Raw genomic sequence first — 23,933 nt, 5'->3', positions numbered from 1 at the left:
GGAATGCGTGAGGCAGTTTGTATTTCCTGTATTTTCTAGAGAGGCCTTTGTTACCGTAGGATACTTTTCTTGTCTTTCCAGTAAGGTCCAAGAATGACACTATTTTCGCGCATTGTCTTACGGGTAAGACAGTTTACCTTTCCTGTGTATTCTAGAAAAGTCTACACGCTGCATCATGCATATCTTGTATTATAACAACATTCATAAGTACGGTGGTACACCTTTGTGTATGATGGTTTAACTTCTACTTATTGCATTCAGGGAGTTGCAGATGGCAGTAAACTAGCAGTTTTATTTCCCCTAAACGATTAGGTTTTCTACAGACATTTACTTTGCGTGACCTCTCTCAAGAATGTATTAGAAAGCTGGAAACCACACAGAGTAGAGCACCCAGAACAATCACTGGCTACTTAGCAACCACAGAAAACTTACAACCTACACACTGAAACAAAAATCATTCCAGTACAAGAGAAACTTAAATGCACGGCGGTCAGTTCTCTGCAACAGCACCGGACCCCACTCCTACCCAAATCACTTTATAACAAGTACTGAACAACCGACCTCCCAACTCTGTCTAAAAATTCCAGCCCACCACCAGACATGCACCCGCTAGAAGCCACACTCTCCAGACATATGCGGGTCGCGCTCTCCTGTCTCCGATCTGGACGTCACCCATCACTGCGACTCAACAAAACACCGTCTCAACACATCATAGAACGCTTGATGTCCACGACGCCACTTGCCACAACGAAGACATCGAACGCTTACTACTCAACTGGTCTGCACTCTCCCCACACGAAGAATATCACTACACTTATGACGAATGGTCACGACGTGGCTGGCTTCCTGAGCGCTGCAGGAGCCTTATGAAGACAGAAGGGATTCTTACGGTTGTAGTAAATGAATGTGTATCTTTATGAAGAATAATGATGAGGAAGGAGGAGGAATAGATTGAAGGAAGATGAGGCAGGAGGAGATAGGGAGCGAGAGTCTAGCGAGGAAGATGAGGCAGGTGGAGATAGGGAGCGAGAGTCTAGCGAGGAAGATGAGGCAGGTGGAGATAGGGAGCGAGAGTCTAGCGAGGAAGATGAGGCAGGAGGAGATAGATAGCGAGAGTCTAGCGAGGAAGTCGTTAATCTTAACCTTCCACCTTCAACCCCGTCCCTCCCCCAACCTGTCACAAGCCATCTCTCCTTACCCTCCTACCACTGGGAGTCGCAACCACCTTCGTGCCAACTGTGCCAGGAGAACCAGCGGTGCCAGGCGAGTGGCGCCTCGGTTGGGGCTCCGTCTAGTGTCTTGGGTATTGTATATACAGTAGGGTAACTGCTGTAATACAACTGATGTATGCAGTAGTGTAGTAACTGGGGGAGGAAGTGGCGACTGGTGTGTGGATTACGGTGGTACATAGTTCAGTAAGTTGATAGTTTAGTATGGAGAATATATCTTGCTGTTCGTAGTCTCTCTCTCTCTCTCTCTCTCTCTCTCTCTCTCTCTCTCTCTCTCTCTCTCTCTCTCTCTCTCTCTCTCTCTCTCACATAACACTTAGTTCACTCCACCAGCCCGGAGAAGGTGTCAGGCCAACAGATGGCTGCCATTAAGCCCAAAATCTCCTCTCTCTCTCTCTCTCTCTCTCTCTCTCTGGGTGTTGGTGCGTGGGGGAAATATTTCTCACGGCACATATTGCCTCCGTAGGCCTAAAAATTTCTCACAGCATATGTCGCTCCCCTCCCTCCTCTCCACTCCACTCTCCTCCCTAAACGTAGAATATTTCTTTTTAAACTTGGATTTTACTTGGGTGGTATGGCCATGGTTTAAGCTCCCGTATGTATGATTGACCCGTCTTTCTAGGATCGTGCTCAAGGGGTCGTACTATCATACTTAAAAAGGGTCGTATCACGGTGGTAATGAGTCGTACCCGTTGTGTTTATGGGGTTGAAAGACTTTTCTGAGCCCAGTACATAAAGATATGTCAGCCGGTAATGATTTAAGTCTGGATGCTGTTTCCCCACAGTCTGTGTGTTGTGAGGCCCGATCATTCAAGGCTGGACCGTTGTGATCCCTCCATCTTCTCTGAAAGCTAAGCTGTGGCATTTTCTTCCTGGTCTTGTGTGTCCCTCATCGTGTAACCTCGCTTCCTGTGAGGCAGGTCTACAAACAGCTGCAGAGCTCTGATCAACTTCCAGTTTCGTTTTTTCTTTTAAAATTCATTTCTTTCACACGAGATGACCGTGGATGTTTTACCCGTGTCATGTCGGTCACTATGAAAATATATGGACAAATATGGACACATATAGTACGTCACCCTTTAATAAGTAGAGGTAGGGTAGTCATTGATAAACAAAAGTTAGGTCATCAATTATTAGATGAAGGTCAGCCGTTGATTAAATATAATCTTTAATCCCCCGTCGGTAAGGACAGATGTATGTACGCTCCTGAAGCCACTGAAATGATTCCCTTACTCTTAACTTTCAGCTGAATATGGACCCGGCTGTGGCCATCACCTTCACCATCGACTTCTTCCTGCTGGTGCTACATGTAAGTATTGTGAGAGTACATATGTATATGTATCTTCTTATCTTTCACAGTTTTCCCAGCCTGCACTCAGGACTTCGCTCATTCCTTTAAACACTACAAACCACCGTCTCACCACATGATGACAGGAGGACCCGCCACGACCACGGTGCACGTACCACATCGAAGACACGGAACACTTACCACTCACTTGCCTCTCCGCCCTCCCCACGTAGACACGCACACATCACTTTACCTTACGACCTGTGATCCCACCCGGAGGACATGGCCGGCTTCCTGAGTGCTGCAGAGGGCTCATAAAGGTGGAGAGCGGAGCGAGGGTAGGAGGGACCTCTGCCGCAGGAGTAAAGTGACGCCTTTTCTATGAGCTCCTGCTACAGCTCCAAGGCTGCGTTGCTTGACAGTAGCAAGGGAGAATGGACTCCGGTGAAATGAGAAATTACCATGAGAGATTAGCATGAACTACAGTTGAATGACCCTAAACTGTTGCAGTTACGTCGTTGATGATGGCTGTGGTGGAGGTCACAATGGTGGTGGTGCTGGGGCGGGATAGTGTTGGTGGTTAGGTGGGTGGGATGGTGGTGGTGGTGGTGTTTAGGTGGGTGGGATGGTGGTGGCGGCGGTGGTCGGGTGGGTGGGTGATGCAAACTTAAGACATCGCTCGGGGTCGGCTGGCTGTTCTTCTTGCCTCCTCAGGTAATCTATCATCCTGATTTACGTCCCAGTGGGTTTTGTGCGTGTGACCTTTTCTTTATCCTGGGAAAGAACTTTTTTCTCCTAAAAGGATTAAGAAAGAGAGAACTCGCGAGTACCTGCGAAGAGATTTTTAGCCTTCAGGCGGGATTAACGCGTAGCGCTCAACGCAGGAAAAATCATAATTAGAAGGACGGGTCGTGTGAGTTACGTGTCGTCGTTACGTATGAGCTGGAGAGAGAGAGATTGTGTGTTTGTGGACTGATTACCAGCAGAGAGAGAGAGAGAGGTGGGAGGGCAGGGCACGTAAAGACAGGTGGATATGACGATATGACATGGAAAAATACAATCCAAATGGAAATCAATGAAGAAACTTTTTAGAGCGAGGCATTTCAGACGCCTCTGGTTAATTCTGCCGCAGGCAGTGTGTGGCAGCTGGAGCGTCACAGCGGGTGGTAGATATTCAGGAGTCCAGTTGCCTGTCTGTGTTGAATTCCAGTCGCCCCCTGGGACTATCTGTGTCACCGGCAATGAGTGGTAACCAGAGCGTCCCTGCGGGTGTTGGGTGTACAGCAGCCAACTTGCTTGTATGTGTGTGCGAGGCTCTTACTCTGAATCTACGGAAATGTTACAGTCTCTTGTGTACTGAGGAGAATCATCCAGATTTTCAGCTGTTAGCTCTCCGTACATGGTATAGGCAGGACTCATGTTGAGGTATCTAACGATAAACGGGCAAAATATATATATATATATATATATATATATATATATATATATATATATATATGAACATAGACGAGCCACTGCAAGCTAGAGTCATGTTCCACTGTCGTTTCTATTCTGTCCAAAACGGACATCGGATTCATTTGCACACATCCGCCCTCTGCCTGTCATGCCTATTGTACTGAAACCAGGGCCTACCATCAGCAGCGAAGCCCCGCAGACCGTTCTCTTGTTTCCCTAGGCAACTTCACACTCCAGGCTATTAACAGCACGTCACTCTCCTGTATACCACATCGCTTTATTTCTTTCTGTCCCGTGCAAGCCTCACACCCTCCTTGAATTGAAGGTCCAGATGCCCCAAAGCATCCTTAACTCATTCCTTGTATTTCTTTATCGGACTCTCTCTCTCTCTCTCTCTCTCTCTCTCTCTCTCTCTCTCTCTCTCTCTCTCTCTCTCTCTCTCTCTCTCTCCCGTCTCTCTCTCTCTGACTCAGATCACCTTGTCAGTCACCCCTTATCATCTCCATATGTCCGATCCATTTCAGCGCAGCCGGTCGGCCTAAGTTAGTCTGACTGCGGTTACTGCCACATCCCTCTCTTACACCAGTATTCCTCGCATGATCAATCCATCTCTCATCACACGCCCTCAGACCGTTCATTTCCGATACTTCATCCCTCTCTCCTTCAGGATGCTGAAGTATTAAGTAGGTGCGAGTTGTCCATTTCAGTGTGGAGGTTGCTGGGTGGCTATGCAGTGACTTGGGTTCACTGTCTTGCTTAAAATTGGGGTCGATGAGTGTTTTGTGATGTTCGCTATGTTGTGTGTGCGTCATTTGTTGTTGAGTGAGAGTGGTTCACCACTCAGGGTTGTGGGGAGGTGCAAATTGAATTTACGTCTGTCTGTCATGCGTTCGGAGGGTGACATTGCATATCTGTGTGCATGCCGTCACACTGTTTTGAGCTCAACAATGTTGTAATTGCCTGATGTAGCGCTACGTGTTGATGGGTGCCTGTGTTAGTGTTGGTGCGGTGTGAGTTTTGGGGTCACGTGTGGATGGGATGACTCGCACTGGCTCGCGAGGGTTGGAGGCAGGTCATGCAAGAAGAGACTGGAAGAAGAACATCTGCTTCGGGAACTCCATTGTCGAGTTTGAGAGTTTTAGAAGTGTGGGCGTGTGGATGACCCTGGCTTGGCCACCGATGATCAAGCTGACCAGCCACCTTTTTGGTTTTATATATATATATATATATATATATATATATATATATATATATATATATATATATATATATATATATATATATATATATGTGTGTGTGTGTGTGTGTGTGTGTGCAGTTTGTTTATCTATTTATTCACCTTCGATTGTGCTTCAGATTTTACAGAAACTGTCAGGTTTGTACAGACAGTACTAGGATATAGAATTATTTTCCTCCCGACGTGTTATGTAACGTTATGGTATTAACGGTAATTGCTCCCAGTGCTGTATTCGCTTTCATGCCATTAACCACTCAGGTTCCCGTGTCTCGTGTTATGGTTTATTTCCATGTTTCTCAGTATGACTATTTTCCCCACGATGTTGTTCATGGCGGTGCACTAAGATCCCCGTGTTGGTGACAACTTGATGAAACACAGGAAATAATGAGAAAAACACGTACCGTGAAACCATGCTTATGATGGCACCATTTACCACCGTGGTAGTTTGTGTCTTCAGCGACGACGGTGAAGAAGTGGGGAGAGAGGGAGGTGATGGAGATGCTAAAAGGATGGGGGTTTAGGGTCGTGAGAAGAGTGGAGGAAGTGATGCTGTATGTTAGGACTATAGGTGGCGCCTGACTGACGGTGTGGTGTCCACTGGAGATAATCGATGGATGTTTAACTAGAAACGTCAACACTCACGAGCAGATGCGATATGTTTCCTCACATCTCGAAGGTTGTGGACGCTGATCAGTAGTGGTGTGGGCGTGAGGAAAAAGGTGTCAGATTTCTACATTATATGAGTCAAAGGCTATGGTGAAAAATTAGGAATTAAAATTTCTTTTAAACTAGATATTTTGTGCGAAAAAAGTGTCAAATTTCTACACTATGTGAGTCAAAGGCTTTATAGGAAAATGTCTTTTGAAATTTTGAAATGCTGAGATGTTATGTGTGATTGTGTTTAGATCTTTTGATGTTTTAAGTTACAGGTGAGGGAGCCTTTGGCAATGTTTGCAAATAGAAAACGGGGATAGTAAGAATTCTTGTGTTATATTTTTGTACACAGAGGTGATCCTTTCTCCGACACTTCTGATTACTTTCCTTCTTTCCTTCATACACCAGAGCCAGAGAAGAAAGATATATTATGACGGCCCCGAAACTGCCGGCAGCTCAAGCTTAAAAGGCCCGGTCGGGCTGTCATGAAGCTGCTAGACATAAATAAAGGTACTTGTACCAAGACTGTTCAAGGTCACTCAGGGGACGTACTACTTAGTGAGAGAGTTTCAATAAAAGTGGTTGAAATGGAATAGGTAAAAAAAGGACAAAGCTTGGGCAACGTATCGAAGAAAGCACAGTTTTTTTTTTCCCCCTTCGTTGACGTGGGATGTATTAAAGACATTCTCGTACCAGATTCCACGAACATTGGCTGAAATATGGGCACGTATTGAGAACACTTAGTCTTTTGACTGAAGTGTGATCTGTGTGAAGTAACAGAACGGCTCAAATCACATATTTGTTCGGTACTTTTTCGGGGATCTTGTGGAACTGTAGGTGCACGTACTATGTTGCCTGAGTTCGCGGAGATTTTAAGAAACAGTGGACCAAACTGAACCTTTTTGGATTTGACCTTCGACTCAGTGCAACTTAAAAATTTGATAGCGCTGTCTCAGTTGAAAAAAAAAAAAAAGAAGCTGGGCAAAAGTGAATGCTCTCTCTCTCTCTCTCTCTCTCTCTCTCTCTCTCTCTCTCTCTCTCTCTCTCTCTCTCTCTCTCACTCCGCCGAGGAGGGAGACCTAATAAGCTTTTGCAGCTTATGTCGGGAGGTGGCCTTCTGAAGGCTTAGCTCAAGCTCACGTGTACAGCTGTGTTTTGTTTTTGAAGCGCGCATCCTCGTCTCCCGTTCCCTGACATCAGCGCCTGGGTGTCTTACAGTCTCCCTGTGCGACTTAATTATATTTCAAACGAGAATTTTCTTCTCAGATCTTTTGATATTCGGGAATGTAGGCGGCAGGGGATGATTAATTAGTTTGGATTTGATTTTTTTTTTAATATTTTTGAGAATTTAATATGATTATGAAACGATAGAATAATTTTCTGGAAATTTTTTAGGCCTCTCTCTCTCTCTCTCTCTCTCTCTCTCTCTCTCTCTCTATATATATATATATATATATATATATATATATATATATATATATATATATATATATATATATCATATATATATATATATATATATATATATATATATATATATATATATATATATATATATATATATATATATATTCTTTCAAACTATTCGCCATTTCCCGCATTAGCGAGGTAGCGTTAAGAACAGAGGACTGGGCCTTTGAGGGAATACCCTCACCTGGCCCAATTCTCTGTTCTTTCTTTTGGAAAATAAAAAAAAAAAACGAGAGGGGAGGATTTCCAGCGCCCCCCCCCCCCCCCCCCCCCCCCCCGCTCCCTCCCCATTTAGTCGCTTTCTGCGACACGCAGGGAATACGTGGGAAGTATTCTTAATCCCCTATCCCGAGGGATAATATATATATATATATATATATATATATATATATATATATATATATATATATATATAGCCTGAGTGATGTGACCCATTTTCATCAGTTGATTATCATGTATGGTAATTATATATTCCCATGGCGCAAACTTATTAGAAAGGCCTTTTTTTTATCAGAAATAACTTCATAAGACAATGGATTCAGTGCTGGAAAGAAAGTTGCGAGGGGGAAATGATTTCCACATCTAGTAAGAACACACACACACACACACACACAGTACAGTGTTTTGTGAGACCCACACAATAAAGAGTGCTTTGGAGACCAAGGAAGCATAGGGGTTAGATATACCGAGTTTCGTACGTATACGACAATTAAGATAACCAAGACGTAACCTAAACCCATCCTAGTTGAAGCTAGCCTAGTTAAGGTCAAGGCTTGGTTTGGATAGGAAAGGTCTAAACCTATACCCACCCTATCTGAGGCTAGCCTAGTGGAGCTAAAGACAAGGTTTTGGTTTGGTTTGGTTTGAATTAAAATGAATTATAGCCTCTTGCCTTGTATAGGCTGGAGAGAGACACACACAGAGACAGAAGGCTACACACACACACACACACACGGACAGAAGGCTGCATCGACATGCAAAGAACTCGTAGGTTGTGTGCTTTGCACAGTGTTGAGAAAGCTGTTTCTTGAATGGCAACGCCCGGAAAGGGAAACTTCTGCCGCCTTCATGTCGATCAAATTCAACGTGTAAGACGCTGTTGTGGCCACTCGCTTCCGCCGGTGATCACAGCGACCTCGATGTGGTGTGTCCCTGACGCGTAGGATAACTTGATGGTGGGGGAAATTCACTCAACGTGTGTCGCTCTGTGAATAGCCAGCGGCGGTCCTGTGAGGCAACGATGGCCGATGATTTCGTAATATTTCGCGCAACATCTCCGGCGCATTGCGAATCACCGCAAATAAAACTTTTGTGTCGTGGGTGATGTCAGACCCAGTGGTGTAAGTACTCACGAGGTCAGTAATCACGAAGTAAACATTATAGAATAACCCACAGAGAACTGTGAAATAATGTCCAATTCAGACTTCGATGTGTAAGCTTGGAACACAAGATGGAAGTACGCTCGGAACAAGGTGGAAGTAGGCTAGGAACACAAGGTGGAAGTAGGCTCGGAACAAGGTGGAAGTAGGCTAGGAACACAAGATGGAAGTAGGCAGGAACACAAGGTGGAAGTAGGCAGGAACACAAGATGGAAGTAGACGAAGTAACAGTAGTGATGTTGGTAGACTCTCGCTGGACATGCGTTCATTTTTGTTTCAGTAAAAAATTCAGTTTATTGTTTTTCATTCCTCATGTGCGCTTCTCTGGATAAAACGATAACCAATATTGAATTGGCGCAAGGAAAGTAAATAATTGCCTAAAATGTTATTTATGGATATGGAAGTTATTTTTTCGTTTTCATTTGAATATTCGTGTTGGGTAAAAAAGATTCTCTTTGCATTGCTTTTGTAAGTTCGCAAACATGGCATAAGTCTGGTCTGCTCGAGAGTAAGGAGATGCAAATGATTTTTTGTGTACTTTTTTTAGGCTAGATTTTCTAAAGATATGGGTGTAGGTGGCGAGAGGCCCCAGGGGACTGGATTATGTGTATGGGACCCATCTATAGGCGAGAGAGAGAGAGAGAGAGAGAGAGGTGCCTGAAGGCAAGACTCGTGCATTAGCAGTCATATTTAGCTCCACTAGGCTAACCTCAGATAGGGTGGGTATAGGTTTAGACCTTACCCATCCAAACCAAGCCTTGACCTTAACTAGGATAACCTCAGCTAGGTTAGGTTTAGGTTACGTCTTGGTTATCTTCATTGTCGTATAGGTACGAAACTCGATATGTCTAACCCCAACATTCCCAAGTGGAGTCCAGACACTGACAGACTCACACACACAAGGGCCGACCTGTCACACCTGACCTGTGCCAGTTATGACACACACCCACACACACACACACCTGACCCGTGCTTATTAATGTGACTCACTCGGGGGTTGACATTATGGGCACGGGTCGGCCCGCGCGGAACTGTGGGTGTATTGGGGTCATCATCGGTGGTGTGTGTGGGTGTTTTGTTGTGTGATAAATTGTCTCATCCTGAATATAATAATCTACGGTGTGGTTCTGACGTCATACGTATATATATATATATATATATATATATATATATATATATATATATATATATATATATATATATATATATATATATATATATACTTCTTGGAATATTTAATGTCTGAAGATATTTTATATAAAAAGTATGAAAAAACGGTATGACGTTCAGTGTTGTCTTTTTAGAAAAAAAAATAGTGTAAAGTATTGTTAATATCGAGGGATGATGCGATTCAACTTCGATTACGTAATATAGAAATAGAAAAAAGAATATAAGGAAAGTGTAATGAAGATGTGTGTCACTTGGCAATTTAGCTGAGGTATCAAATTATCACGAGATCAGAAATTGCCAGTTATGGATAGTAATTACATTTTTGTTTTTAATTTACGAGATGAAATTTGTTCGAATCCTTTCGCGAAGTTTCCGATCTTCGAGTTAAGTGTTTCCAATCCTGAGGTGAAGCGTCTCGAATATTAATATGAAGCAATTAGGATTCCTGGTTGACGTGTCTTAAGTTCTTAGATGAAGTATTTTTAAATTCTTAGGCGAAGAGGTTCAGAATCTTGGATGGAACGTTTTCATTCCATAGGGACAACGTTTTTGAATGTTGAGATGAAGCAAAATCAAATAATTGGGTGAAATTGCCCTCGAAACTTTGGGGGGGGGGGGGGGTAACGTTCCGAAACTAAATAAATGGAGCGTTTCAAATCCTTAGAGGGAGTATATACAACCTTTAGGTAAAGGACTTTGAAACCTCAGGGGTGACGCTTTGTATCCATAAGTGTAATGTTTCAGTTACTTTGGTGAAACATTTTGAGTTCATGGGTGGTGTTTCGAATTCTTGTGGGAAAAGGCTTTAAACTTTGGATGTAAAGATTCGAGGGTGAGGCGATTCTACCCCTTGGGTAAAGTTTCAGATCCTGAGGATGAGTGTTTCGAGTCTCTTAATGATCTGATTTCGACCCACCGCCAAAAGGCATGATATCCATGGGTAGAATGCTTCGAATCCCTGTCGCTGCTGGAGCAGTCTTCTCTCGTTTCGTACTGTCCACAAAACCCCCCCCTCGTTGTTAAATCCATGAATAAACATTCCTTCGTAGACCTCCTGCATAAGCAAACATCTGCACCCTACGCGCACTCACGCTCGGAATAACGATGTGGTTTTCTGCCTTGCAGATATACGCCATGCTGTGCGTGACGTCACAGTACCAGGAGTACAGAGATGGCCGGGGTACAGCTCGCGACGAACACTGCAGATCTGTGAGTATTAACCTCTGGGTCTGAGTGCTACTAGTTCATAGTGGTATTTCTTCTTTTTTCTTGTACTTTTGACCTGTTACTCTTACTTTTCTATGTTGTGAGATTTTTCTCTTCTTTTTTGTACTTTGCTATTACCTGTTGTGGCTTAATATCTTCGTATTCAATGTATTTTATTTGTTACTTTTTGTTATTTGATATAGTTTACAGATACTTTTGTATTTATGGTAGTTTGATATTTATTGTTGCTCAGTTGTAATGGTATTTACTTTATTTTCGTAGTTAGATTTATTTTCATGGTTGTAGTTTTGTCTTTATTGCTTCCCTGTGTTTCTCTCGTGTTTGTAGTGCTCTTCGGTACTTAATTTTTTTCTATTGTTATGTACTCTTGTACGTACGTGCATGGTAGGGATCATAACAGGAGACTTAATGGTCCATAATGACCCGTGCAGATAACCTCCAGCACTGATGGATGATGGCATGCCGGTCGTGTATGAGTGTGGTGTGTCCGGATATGTGCAGGAAATTATGTATGTCCGGACGTTAAATTTTCGTTATCATTGTAATTTATTTTTACTCCTGAATTTGGACCCTTCCGTGTCTTCATATTAGGTCATTGTGCTTCGGTATTGATAATGTTGTTCGGTACTTTCTGTTGCTCTACCTCAGCTCAGGTTCTGCACCGTAGTACTTCTTTTGTGTGTGTGTATTCTGTATTTTGTTTTCCATCATATCTGTAATTTCTTGAATTTGATATCGAGTCTGATGGTGGCGGTGATAGTGTTGGTGATAGTGTCAGTGTTTATGGTGGTGGTGATAGTGTTGGTGATGGTGGTGAAGGATTGTAGCTTCAGCTCTTCCCCGGATCTTCAACGTTTTTCTTATTTTCTATTGTTGGAACGTTGACAGTTTTAATGTGGCTGTCTCGCGTGCATTTTTAGTTACCCCTTTATCGTAGTAATGTATATTTCTTTACTTTTTACCGTGGGAACACATTTATGTTGAGGTTTGAGTCTGCGTGAGTTGAGAAGTTTACGGACCTGTTATGTATACGGCTTTTGGATGACTAGGTCTTACATTCCACCTTTCCCTCCACATGTACACTTTTCCCCTTTCCCTTCCCTTTCACCTCTCCCACGCTCCCCTCCCCACCTCCCATTCTGTCCTCTATTTCCCCCCCTTTTCAATTCGGTTCCTCTTGAAAAGCCTCCTACGTCAACCTCACCCTTCCGATCATCTCCCCTTCAACCTCATCGCCTCCAACTCTCCCTGTAACCTCCCCTTCTCGCTCTGCCTCAAACGTCACCACCTCATACCTCACTCTTACCTCTCCATAACCCTTCCCTCCTTTCCACCCCTCCCCTTCAACCTCATCGCCTCCCCCTCTCCCTGTAATCTCCCCTTCTCCCTCTCCCTCAAACGTCACCACCCCATACCTCACTCATACCTCTCCATAACCTCCCCCTTCCACCCCTCCCCTTCAACCTCGTAACCCATTAGCTAACGAGATCCACCCTGACAATTCCATTACGTGGGGATCTGATAATTAAGCAGGCGGGGTATTCGGTCGAACGGTCGGGTATCGGGTTAAATCTGTTGAATGATTCAGTGCGTGGGTCTGCCGGGTCTGTGTGGATTGCCTTGCTCCGTGCGGGTGGATGACGGCGGTGGTGGTGGAACGAGCCCTTTGTGGATGACAGTTGGGATTGTCCGGTTATTTGAAGGTAAATGATACGTACGGGTAACTGGTTTGGTATGGTGGCCGGTCTGTGCGGATAACTGAGGTTTCTGATGATGGCCGGTCAGTTCGGATAACTAATACCTGTAAAGAAGTCTTGTCTGTGCGGATCATTGATGTCTGTAAAGGTGTCCGGTATTCTGCGGATAACCGATATCCACAAAGGGGTCCGGTCTGTACGGATGACTAGGATATGCTAAGAAGATGGAGGATTAGCCACTTCCGCGATGGTTGACTAGCGAGGAAAATGAACCCAGTCATCTGTCAGAACGATGTTCAAGATAAATAGCCAAGCAAGGATTGATTTTCGTGACCGGGGGTTGACAGCGCAGCCCGGGTGCTGAGAGACAGTTGATTGTTGGACATGATGTTCTGTACATAACTGCCACCAAATAGGTGTTACAGGGCTCCGCCGGCTTGTGGCTAAGCCTAGAGGGGAAAGTCACCTTCGGCGAGGCCGTATTATCGTCACTGGACGAAAAGGAGTGAAATCGTCGTGGAATGTACCACTCCAAAGGAGTCCATCAGTTCCCTGCAACTGTAAGTAGTGCATATGCCATATCAAAGTTACCAGATATCCTGTTCTATCCTGTAATTTCTTGAGCACGACGGTACGGCCCTTGAGGATGAGAGTACGACCTTAGAGCACGACGATACGGCCCTTGAGCACCGTAATACGACCCTTAGGTAGGTGATGTCCTTGCTTATACAGCCTGCCCGTTAGTTAAGGGTTGGGATAAAGACAGAGACCACACCATCATTCCCAAGGGTCGAAGCGTCATGCTTAAGGGCCGTGCCGTCGTACCCAAGGGCCGTGCTGTTGTACCCAAGGGCCGTGCCGTCGCACCCGAGGGCCGTGCCGTCGCACCCGAGGGCCGTGCCGTCGCACCCGAGGGCCGTGCCGTCGCACCGAAGGGCCATGCCGTCGTACCCAAGGGCCGTGCCGTCGTACCCAAGGGCCGTGCCGTCGTACCCAAGGGCCATGCCGTCGTACCCAAGGGCCGTGCTGTTGTACCCAAGGGCCGTGCTGTTGCACCGGAGTCAGATTTGTCCAAGTCTTAAGATTTCAAATAACGAATCATTTTTCTCTTACGTCATATTTTCTGCTTGCTCTTCTGTTGCTATTTCCGGTGCTTGTAACACTTCTGTTTTTCCCTTGGCTTCCTCCAGCCGGCGTGTGTTTCTTCGTAAATGGGAAAGCAATGACCCCCCCCGCATTGTTGTTCTGTTGTTGACATGGTCTTCCCACATAAGCCCAGGGTAAGCCAACGCTGGCGACGCAATGATGTCGACCCCCCTGGGGGCACGGCGGTACGACCCCTGAAGCACGACGGTATGACCCTTGGGCACGACGGGGCGACTCTTGAGTGCGACGGTATGACCCTTGAGCACGACGACTTGACCCTTAACTACGACGGTATAACCCTTGAGCACGACGGGGCGACTCTTGAGTACGACGGTATGACCCTGGAGCACGACGGTACGGCCCTTGAGCACGACGGTACGGCCCTTAAGCACGACGGGCCGACCCTTGAGCACGACGGTGGGGTTCTTGGCTGTAGCGGCCGGGCCTTTAGCATGAATGTGAAGAATCTTATATATATATATATATATATATATATATATATATATATATATATATATATATATATATATATATCCTCTCGCTCCTGACAGCCATCAAATCCAGCAATATCCATATATGTGTGCATATATGTATGCATATATGTATCTATACCAACACGCACGTATATAAATAAGTACACACAGGACTCCAGCACAACCCCATGCGCCACGTCAGCACCTCCGGCAGACACAACACGAAGCATTCGCCTGGAAATTACGCCAAAATGACATTGTGTGGCACGGGGGGGAAAAATCCCCCCGAGTGCAGATGATAATGGAAACATTGGTGAGCTGATGAGGGTGTGCACGTGTGTGTGTGTGTGTGTTACTGGCAGTGTGGATGGACTGATCTTTCAGTAGCGGATCGTTACTGATAGAAGTACATTGGAAAGTTAGATACCAAACAAAGAACTCTATGGTCTCTGATGGAGGATGGGACTAGTATCGTTACATATCTCATCCACACAGATGGAGATAAGATAGTGAGGGAGAAGGTACTCCCCTTCCACTGTAGAAGGAGATCAGATAGTGAAACAGAAGGTACTCCCCCTTCCTCCCACTGTAGAAGGAGACTGGATACTAGAGCCGAAGGCTCCTTCCCATCCGTCACTATAGATGGAGGTGGAATTTTAAAGTAAGAGGGCTTATCCCCCCACCCACCACTCCCAGGTAGATGGAGGGAGGTTGGGAGTTCAGAAGGCTGGGCGAGAATGATAAGCATGAATACAAATGAAAGAAGAAGTTTGTGTCAGTGAAAGAAGGAAGTCGAGCTGTGAAGTTTAGGTCCTCGGCCAGATGATGAACAGGAATTATATGTCTTGTGGGTATATTCTTGGATAGTGTATCTCTTGTGGATATATTTCAAGCTAGAGTATCTATATCTAGTGGATATATTGAAGGAGAGAAGCTGAAGTATCCGAGTTAGTTCTTGTGGTTAGGGAGAAAGATAGGTGATCGATCCGTATAACAGAAGATAAGATAAGGGAGTATAAAGGTGAGAAATATGGATAGAGGAAGATAAGGGAACGGATGTATGTAGCGATGATTAATATAGCGGTGATATATATATATATATAATATATATATATATATATATATATATATATATATATATATATATATATATATATATATATATATATATATATATATATATATATTCCTATGAGTCCACGGGGAAAATGAAACACGAAAAGTTCTCAAGTGCACTTTCGTGTAATAATCACATCATCAGGGGAGACACAATAGAGAAATATAATAGTCAGTTGATATACATCGAAGAGACGAAGGTAGGACGCCATTTGGTAAACATATATATATATATATATATATATATATATATATATATATATATATATATATATATATATTGCAAGAGATCATAGAAGGTAAGGGGAGATGTCAATAATGGTGGGATGTCCACGCGTTCTGAGTATCTTCAAAAGAAAAAATCTTTGTTGACGTCCGTTCTCATGGCAACGCGTCATACCTCCCCCCAACCCTACATATGAATACAAACACACACACACACACACACAGTTATATTTAAGGAATATCTGACTTTCCAAAAGCAGACAACGCTTGAGGAGAGGAATACAGCACCGATACCCCTCGGCAAAACTCGCAGCTCAAGGAGGGAACTTTGGGAAGAGTTGATAAGCTTCGATATTGCTCATTTGCAAGTAGGTATTAATGCGCCAGTATTTTTGATATGCTTCACTATCGCTGTATGCAAATAGGAATAAGTTTCCATGTATTTAGAGAAATGACTTCTTTCTTTTTTGTGAGTATATAACATATTGATGACGTCTGTTGCGTTATCATATTGACGATGCCTCTTGCGTCATCATATTGATGACACCTATTGCGTCACCACGATGGTAACACCTCTTGCATCAAAATGACACGCATTTCATTATCAAATTGATTACACGTATTGCGTCTTCAAACTGATAACACGTATTGCGTCATCAAACTGATAACACGTATTGCGTCATCAAATTGATAACATATTGTGTCATCAAATTGATAACACGTATTGTTTCATCAAACTGACAACACGTATTGCGTCATCAAATTGATAACACGTATTGCGTCATCAAAATGATAACGCGTATCGCGTCATCTTATTCTTAACGTCTATTTCTTCGTTCGTAGTTGTTGATTCTAATATTTCTCCAGGTGTGTATTGATGACGAGTGATATCTGTTGATTACTAGGGACTCTTTGATGGTGGGTGATGTCACTGGCTAATAGAACGTGGTGATTGATGTCACTGATCGCTGATAGCGTACATTGATGGCCACAGATGTCTGGTGATGACTGATGATGTCTGATTACTCATAACTTCGCGATTATTTTCCTGATTGATAACGTAGTGATGACCGGTAGCGTCTTGATGTCTAGGCCAGCCATTGATGGGGATTGATGTCACTGGTTGATGATGACTGGTTGACTGGTCTCGACGATTACTAATTACCTGTTGATGGTGACTGATGTCACTAATTACCTGTTGATGGTGACTGATGTCACTAATTACCTGTTGATGGTGACTGATGTCACTAATTACCTGTTGATGGTGACTGATGTCACTAATTACCTGTTGATGGTGACTGATGTCACTAATTACCTGTTGATGGTGACTGATGTCACTAATTACCTGTTGATGTTGACTGATGTCCCTAATCATTGGCAAGCGTACCTGTGATGCCCACATGACTAGCGTGAATGATTACAGATTGTGGAATAATAACCCCCCCCCCCACCCACCCCTTGAGCACGACGGTACGACCCTTGGGTGTGATTGCCTGGGCTTTTGACCTAATCCTTAAGGGTCAGGTCAAACGTGGTACTGTCGTGCACGTCCTCGAGGGTCATACTGTCGTGCTCGGAGAGTCGTCACCTCGTCCTCGAGGATCATACTGTCGTGCTCGGAAGTCGTCACCTCGTCCTCGAGGGTCATACCGTCGTGCTCGGAGAGTCGTCACCTCGTCCTCCTCGAGGATCATACCGTCGTGCTCAGAGGGTTGTCACCTCGTCCTCGAGAATCGTACCGTCGTGCTTGGAGAGTCGTCACCTCGTCCTCGAGAATCGTACCGTGCTCGGAGAGTCGTCACCTCGTCCTCGAGGATCGTACCGTCGTGCTCAGAGGGTCGTGCCGTCTGTCGATCTAAGGTACAGAAAAGCCCCGCGGTGCTCAAGGGTTGCTGTACCCTAGCGCTTAAGGGCTGTACCGTCGTGCTCAAAAAAGGTCGAGGTGTGAATTATGGTAATTTGATGTGGGGGTTGAGCGTCTTGGGTCAAAGAGGTCGTCCGGGCGGCCAGTATGGCTGGGTTTTGTGAGAACTTTTGCGCCAATAACGTAGTGTGAGGGGGAACGACCTCGCCTCCTCCACTGAATGGCCCGTTAGATCCTGGCCTCCGGGAGGAGAAAACGGGACGCCGCCTCCGCCTGTCCCATTATCATTGGTCATCGGTCATTTATTGGCTGAAGAATAATTGGGTCATTTCTTTTCCCATTTTCAAGAAGAGATATTTTACATCTAAATTCTTTTTTATTTTTTTTGCCATTTTTAAAATGTTTTAATTTTTGGAGGATTTTACCCACCTTTTTTCAGGAAGATCAGAGCTGTAGAAAACGTTGTTGTTGGCCCTGGACTCCCGTAATGTCTGTTGCCACAGTAAGATGCCCGTGAATCTAAGGCCAAAGAAAGCTTCCTTTTCTCCATCGGTCATAGTGATGTCTTTACCTCCCAACCATTACCGTTACAGATATTGTCCTGTAAAACCTTGGCATATGCTCTCTCTCTCTCTCTCTCTCTCTCTCTCTCTCTCTCTCTCTCTCTCTCTCTCTCTCTCTCTCTCTCTCTCTCTCCCATTCTGCCTCCCTTTTCTCTTTCTCGTATTCTATGCCCCCAGAGTACGTGAAGAAGATCCAGCCGACGGTTTTTGATCAAATATTTGAAGTCGATCATGAGTCTTTGGTGATCAGAGAGAAATATATACATATGTAGAATAACTTGTGAAACCCCACTAATATATGAGTCGCGTCCTTATCATTCCTGTTATAGCCAAAGATCTCTCAGTGTTCGATAATAAATTCAAATATATTCTTGATTTCATATTGATAACCGAACATTTCTGATATGTATAGATTTTTTTTTAACATGACCATTTTTCATGGAAAAAAAAAAAGTATAGTGGTTCCCTGCCATTATGATTTATTCACATCCACTAAGAACACACGAGTCAATTTTTTTTTCCCAGGAAATTGTGGTTAAGTTTACATACGTGAGGCGTCAGGGTCTTTGGCCAGCAGCTGCCCGTCATAGGGGAAAGATAAGTAGTACCCTCCAGAAAGCCTCTGGTTAAAATAAAAAATGAATAAAAAAAATCTTGTATCGTGCCTGTTCTCGAAACCCAATTGTTCTTGTTAATGATTTTGGCGCCGTAAGACACGATCTTGTGCAACATTGTTCTTCCATAACCAAGCTTGTAATGGCTTTTGTACTCTCACATTTCATAGTCATAACTTACAAAAAAAAAAAAAAAAAAAAAAAAAAATGATTTTTTATGATTTCTTTAAATACTCCCATAATTACTCCTCTGAAACCTGCTACACTGCAATCAAAGGTCACTCTGGTAATTAACCTTGGGTTATGAGCATACTAATGAGAGGTGGAGAGGGCTCTTTACCTTGCCAGCATTCAGTTAATGAGCTCAGGTGCAAGAGGGTAATTAGATGCATTTCTTAACAGTGGTAGTGTATCTTATGGATCGCTATGTTTTATGGAGAGATAAGATGACTGGTGGTTCATCAGATTTAAAACTTCATAGTAATTTAGGGGTCAAGTCATCGTGCCCGAGGGTCGTAACGTTGTTCTCAAGGGTCGTACTGTCATGCCGAAGGATTGTACCGCCGTGCCCTATGATCGTTCTCCCGTGCTCCAGGGTCGTGCTGTCGCTACTCAAGGATCATACCATCGTACTCAATGGTTATTCTGTCGTCCTCAAGGGCCACACTGTCATGAGGGGTGGTATGTTGTTGCTCAACGGTCGTCCTGTGGTCGTGGGTACTGGAGAGAGAGAGAGAGAGAGAGAGAGAGAGAGAGAGAGAGAGAGAGAGAGAGAGAGAGAGAGGGTTACCATCTCCACTGTTCCTCCAGCTTCGCCTCCACGGGCGATCCTTCTTTCACGTGCCTCACACCGTCGTTGCTTGTGGTTTCCAATCCCTCCCGAGGGATTCCTTCCCGTCCTTCAATCATATCCTCCAGGACTCCCGGTGTCCTCATTCTCATGTGGACTTCTATGTGTTCCATCATCTCGGATCAGGACGTCCAAGTACACCTTTTCTCTTTGGTCCTCAGAACAATGTTGATGGCTCCTCAGCTCTGGACAGTCGCCTGTCGTTCGTCTCAGCCTACGTTCGTCTTTGTCCTCTTCCGTCCATCAGCCACTGTAGATCGCCTTCTAGTCTTTCCTCCATTTCCTGATCATTTACAAAGCCGTACTTTCCTTTAGCAGCTCTTCTTCTTCTTCTTCTTCTTCCCGCCTTTACTCCCTCCTCCCCGCTCCCTCCGCATCGCTTCCCTCTGTGCCATCTCAGCCAAGCCAGAGAAACTGGGAGAGGGTGGTGATCACCCCTGGGGAACTCCACTCTCTATCTATCGCTGCTGCTGGTTCTGAAGCTCTGTGTGACATTCAGGTCACTGCCTCAGTCACGCTCCGGATATAGTCTACCAGATTAGCGTCTCATCGTCTCTTCTGAGTTCCCGCCAGTCTCCTGCAGAAATCTTTATTCGCCTCAAGTTGTTCACTCTGGCGAAAACCTTCTCAGAAATCCACGGAACACGCGGATGACACATTCCCCAACTCCAGGCTCCCTTTGAACGCACCATCCCTGTCGCTGTTATCTCTCCTCTTGCTCAGCGTCATTTCCTCAGTCCGGATTGAGTCTTTCCCCATTGAGATTTGCCTTCGCCTCCGTCCTCTTTGGCGACGCGCGACATCATTCATGACACGGATGATAAAAGTTTGAGATCTTCACATATGTTTGATTTTTAGCCATACACTGCAGAGAACATGCGAAGCCTCCTTAACATTTATATGCTTCTGTAATTCAGTAATTCAAATGTAATTCATATGAAAAAAAAAAAGTCTCCATCGTGAACAAAGCTTTTATGGAGACACTAAATATTTTTCAGTTTTGTACTCTTGTGTTCACAGCTGGTGCGTAGATCCTTGTAGAATGCATTGAGTTTTATCATGATTGACTTACGTTGCTCTCTGTCTCGCGTGATTACAGTTGCAGGTGCGTCAGTACGACCCTTGAGCTCAACAGTACGACCCTTGAGCTCGACAGGACGACCCTTAAGCACGTCAGTAGGACCTTTTAGCACGACATTACGACCCTTGAGCATGACGGTACGACCCTTGAGCATGACGGTACGACCCTTGAGCACGACGGTACGACCCTTGAGCATGACGGTACGACTATTGAGCACGACGGTACGACCATTGATATCTATACGATTGTGGATATTTTTTTTTTTTTCAGATCATATCCGAAACTTACACATTCCCAAGGCGGGAGCAGAAGCATGTCTGATACTGGGAGTGATCTATAACTTTGAAACACAATGCATAAATTTATGATCTACTCTCTCTCTCCTAGGGATATAAAGCTCTGGATATCTATCTTTAATCTGTTTGTTGGAGGAACCTGGTACAGGAGTTGAACGCTGTGGGATGGGGGCTTTTCTGAGGCTTGTGAGAGGTGGTGGGGTGATCGGGAGAAAGCTAGGTATAACCAGACGAGAAATAGGAGTAATTGAGCTGTACATAGTTCAGTCTCCCTGATAATGGAAAACGAGATGCTGTTTTAATGGAAAACCTATGCTTTTTTTTGGGGGGGGGGCCTTTTTTTTTGATTTAGGCTAAATTGGATGCTAATGTTATAGTTGGCTGAGTATTTAACTGACGTACCTCCTTATTGTAGAGGGTCTTTTCTATATCGGTGCCAGCCCATGTCCGAGGTGTCATTACTGCCATACTCACGCTGATGTGTGACTATTAGTGCAGTGGACCTTTTTATTTTAGATGCATGTGTATTATAGTGTGAGTTGTGGCTGTTATAATTATTAATTATCATTATTATTATCATTATTATCATCATTGTTATTATTTTGTATCTAGAAATTGCTGATTTTCGTGGTTAATTATTCTTTTGTCTATTTTGTTTATTGAGACTTACGACCTGATGTAGTGGTATATCATGTGACACTGACGTGTGTTCCTGGTGTGGGTTTTTGCAGCCGCCGGCCATCCGGTACACCAAGCAGTCGACGGTGAACAGCGGGGTGGACAGCACGCGTCGCACCGTCACCTTCCTCGACCACGGAGGCTTCACCCCCAACGGCCTCTCCCCGTCACACAACACCGTCTCTCCTCCGTCACGCAGCCCCGCCTCCGTCACGAAGGTAGGGTCTCCTCCTCGGCAGCTGTGTCTTGGCCATGTAGCCGCCAAAAAACACTTCACCATCAATATGCAAATGATATTCATCCTGTCGCTGGTGTGATCTGAATATCTTTTGTTTCCGTTTTCTTTCCCTTTTTACAGCATTTTCTGTGACCTTCAGAATCTTTTCATCAAAATTCCCGATTATTTTTGTTGAAATTTCAGATGTTTTTTTTTTTTTTGGCTTTTCACAGGATTTAATTAATTTCATTTTCCAATTCGGTAAGGTATTATTTGATATGTCGTAAGATTAAGTCTTTTTAGACAGTCGTCGGTATTTTCGCGTTAATGTAAATTACTTTATAATCAATAACTAAATTTTCAGCTGATAAACATTGTGATTTATTGCAGCTAAGAAGTAAAAAAAATTATGTTGATGAATATTTTCAGAGTTCATGTATTGTTTGGAACCATTATGATGACGTACATATCATCATAATCACATTTTATCTCAGGTAAATTCATTAATTGGTGCTAATACGTTTGTCCCAGTTACGTTTATGAATATGTTTTGTATGATTTTAAACCCTGGTTATGTATCATGGCCTCATCTTGAGCACTTCACTCTTGGGGTATTGCAGACCGCTTTAAGGTCACTATTTCTACCATATATTTTATATATATATATATATATATATATATATATATATATATATATATATATATATATATATATATATATATATATATATTCTAGTCTTAGCTAGGTACCCTATATATCATCCAGTGGATGAACAGCTGGGTTGATTGTGGACCGACTTCCGCAGCCAGGGTTCGAACCTATGCGCTCGTCCCTGGGCGGCCCGTCAGTGCGTCGCTGGTACCGCTACACTACGGAAGTCTTGGATGGTTATTACGTAACCATTTCAAATTCAGATTCGGTTTCCACATCGGCACGTTAGCAAAAAGTATATCCGAACTATATTTTTTTTTAAAAGTGTTTCTCAAGACGTGATGGAGATCTTTTGTTTGTTTGTTTGTTTGTTGGCCTGACGTCAGAGCAAGATAGCGCGCCCTTTCATGCCACTTCGTCATGATATTGAAATTTCCGCATCTAGCAAGGCAAGAATTGGTTGAGGCGTTTTCCTGGGGGAGGGGGAGCGTCCAGCTGTGTTATTATTGACACGGGCTTGTTCGCCAGCCGACGTCTGTTATGTTATGAAGTCTCGTCTCTCTCTCTCTCTCTCTCTCTCTCTCTCTCTCTCTCTCTCTCTCTCTCTCTCTCTCTCTCTCTCTCTCTCTCTCTCTCTCTCTCCCACTGGGCGTCACGTGCAGTCTGTCGCCTGTTTCCCCACCACCACCAGCATGTGGTGAATAGGACAATACGAACGCTGAATACGACGGCACGATCCCTGGGCGGTGTGACAGCCTGGCCTTCACACGAAAAGGGGAGGCACCGTCCGTGCTCGAGGGTCGTATCGAAACGTCCGAAGGTGCTGAACCGTCGTGGTTTACGAGGTCATTGTACACGGACAGGTACAGTTTGTTCCCTCTCCCTCCATACATATCTTACGTATGATGACCGTCGAATGGGGTGGTGGTCTGTAGATATATCTACCTATAATGACCCTAGAATGGTGTGGTCTGTGGATATATCTACCTTTAATGACCATACAATGGTGTGGGTTCCTCCTTCCTGGTGCTCCTAGCAGCTGGGAAACCAGCGGAGAGGGTGTGTTTTTTTCATTTATTTATTTAGTTACGTTCGCTCCTGCGACCGTCGCGTCTCCCGTGTTGCCCTGACAGCCGTAGGGAGAGTCGTGTGAGAGTCCAGTGAGAGTGTTAAGGGGCGTAGAAGAATCCTCAACACCTGAGAGGAAGGTATTCTAGATTTTTTTTTCCCAGTGAGTGGATGTAGTTTTGACGTCGTTGGCCATGATGACCACGGCAATGGATTGGCATAAAGCCTCAAAACAGCCAACCAGTCCCTCGCTACGCTCTAGTTAAATGACGAACGAGGTGTTT

The 23,933-nt window shown here is 44.3% G+C and overlaps 1 protein-coding gene across 3 annotated transcripts in view; it reads left to right on the top strand.

The window, feature by feature from the left end:
* LOC139756361 (uncharacterized) overlaps nucleotides 1-23,933 on the top strand; it is an 84,819-nt gene that overhangs the window by 43,859 nt on the left and 17,027 nt on the right. For all 3 annotated transcript variants that reach the window (XM_071675727.1, XM_071675728.1, XM_071675726.1), the window contains exons 6-8: nucleotides 2,476-2,538; nucleotides 11,008-11,091; nucleotides 21,766-21,930. In XM_071675727.1, the coding sequence (XP_071531828.1) occupies nucleotides 2,476-2,538; nucleotides 11,008-11,091; nucleotides 21,766-21,930 (312 nt within the window). The remainder of the gene's footprint in view (nucleotides 1-2,475; nucleotides 2,539-11,007; nucleotides 11,092-21,765; nucleotides 21,931-23,933) is intronic.

This window comes from Panulirus ornatus, chromosome 21 (genome assembly GCF_036320965.1).
Source record: "Panulirus ornatus isolate Po-2019 chromosome 21, ASM3632096v1, whole genome shotgun sequence".
NCBI classification, from domain to species: Eukaryota; Metazoa; Arthropoda; class Malacostraca; order Decapoda; family Palinuridae; genus Panulirus; species Panulirus ornatus.
Note: the sequence above shows the minus strand (reverse complement) of the source record. Positions and strands in the feature narration are given on the sequence as shown.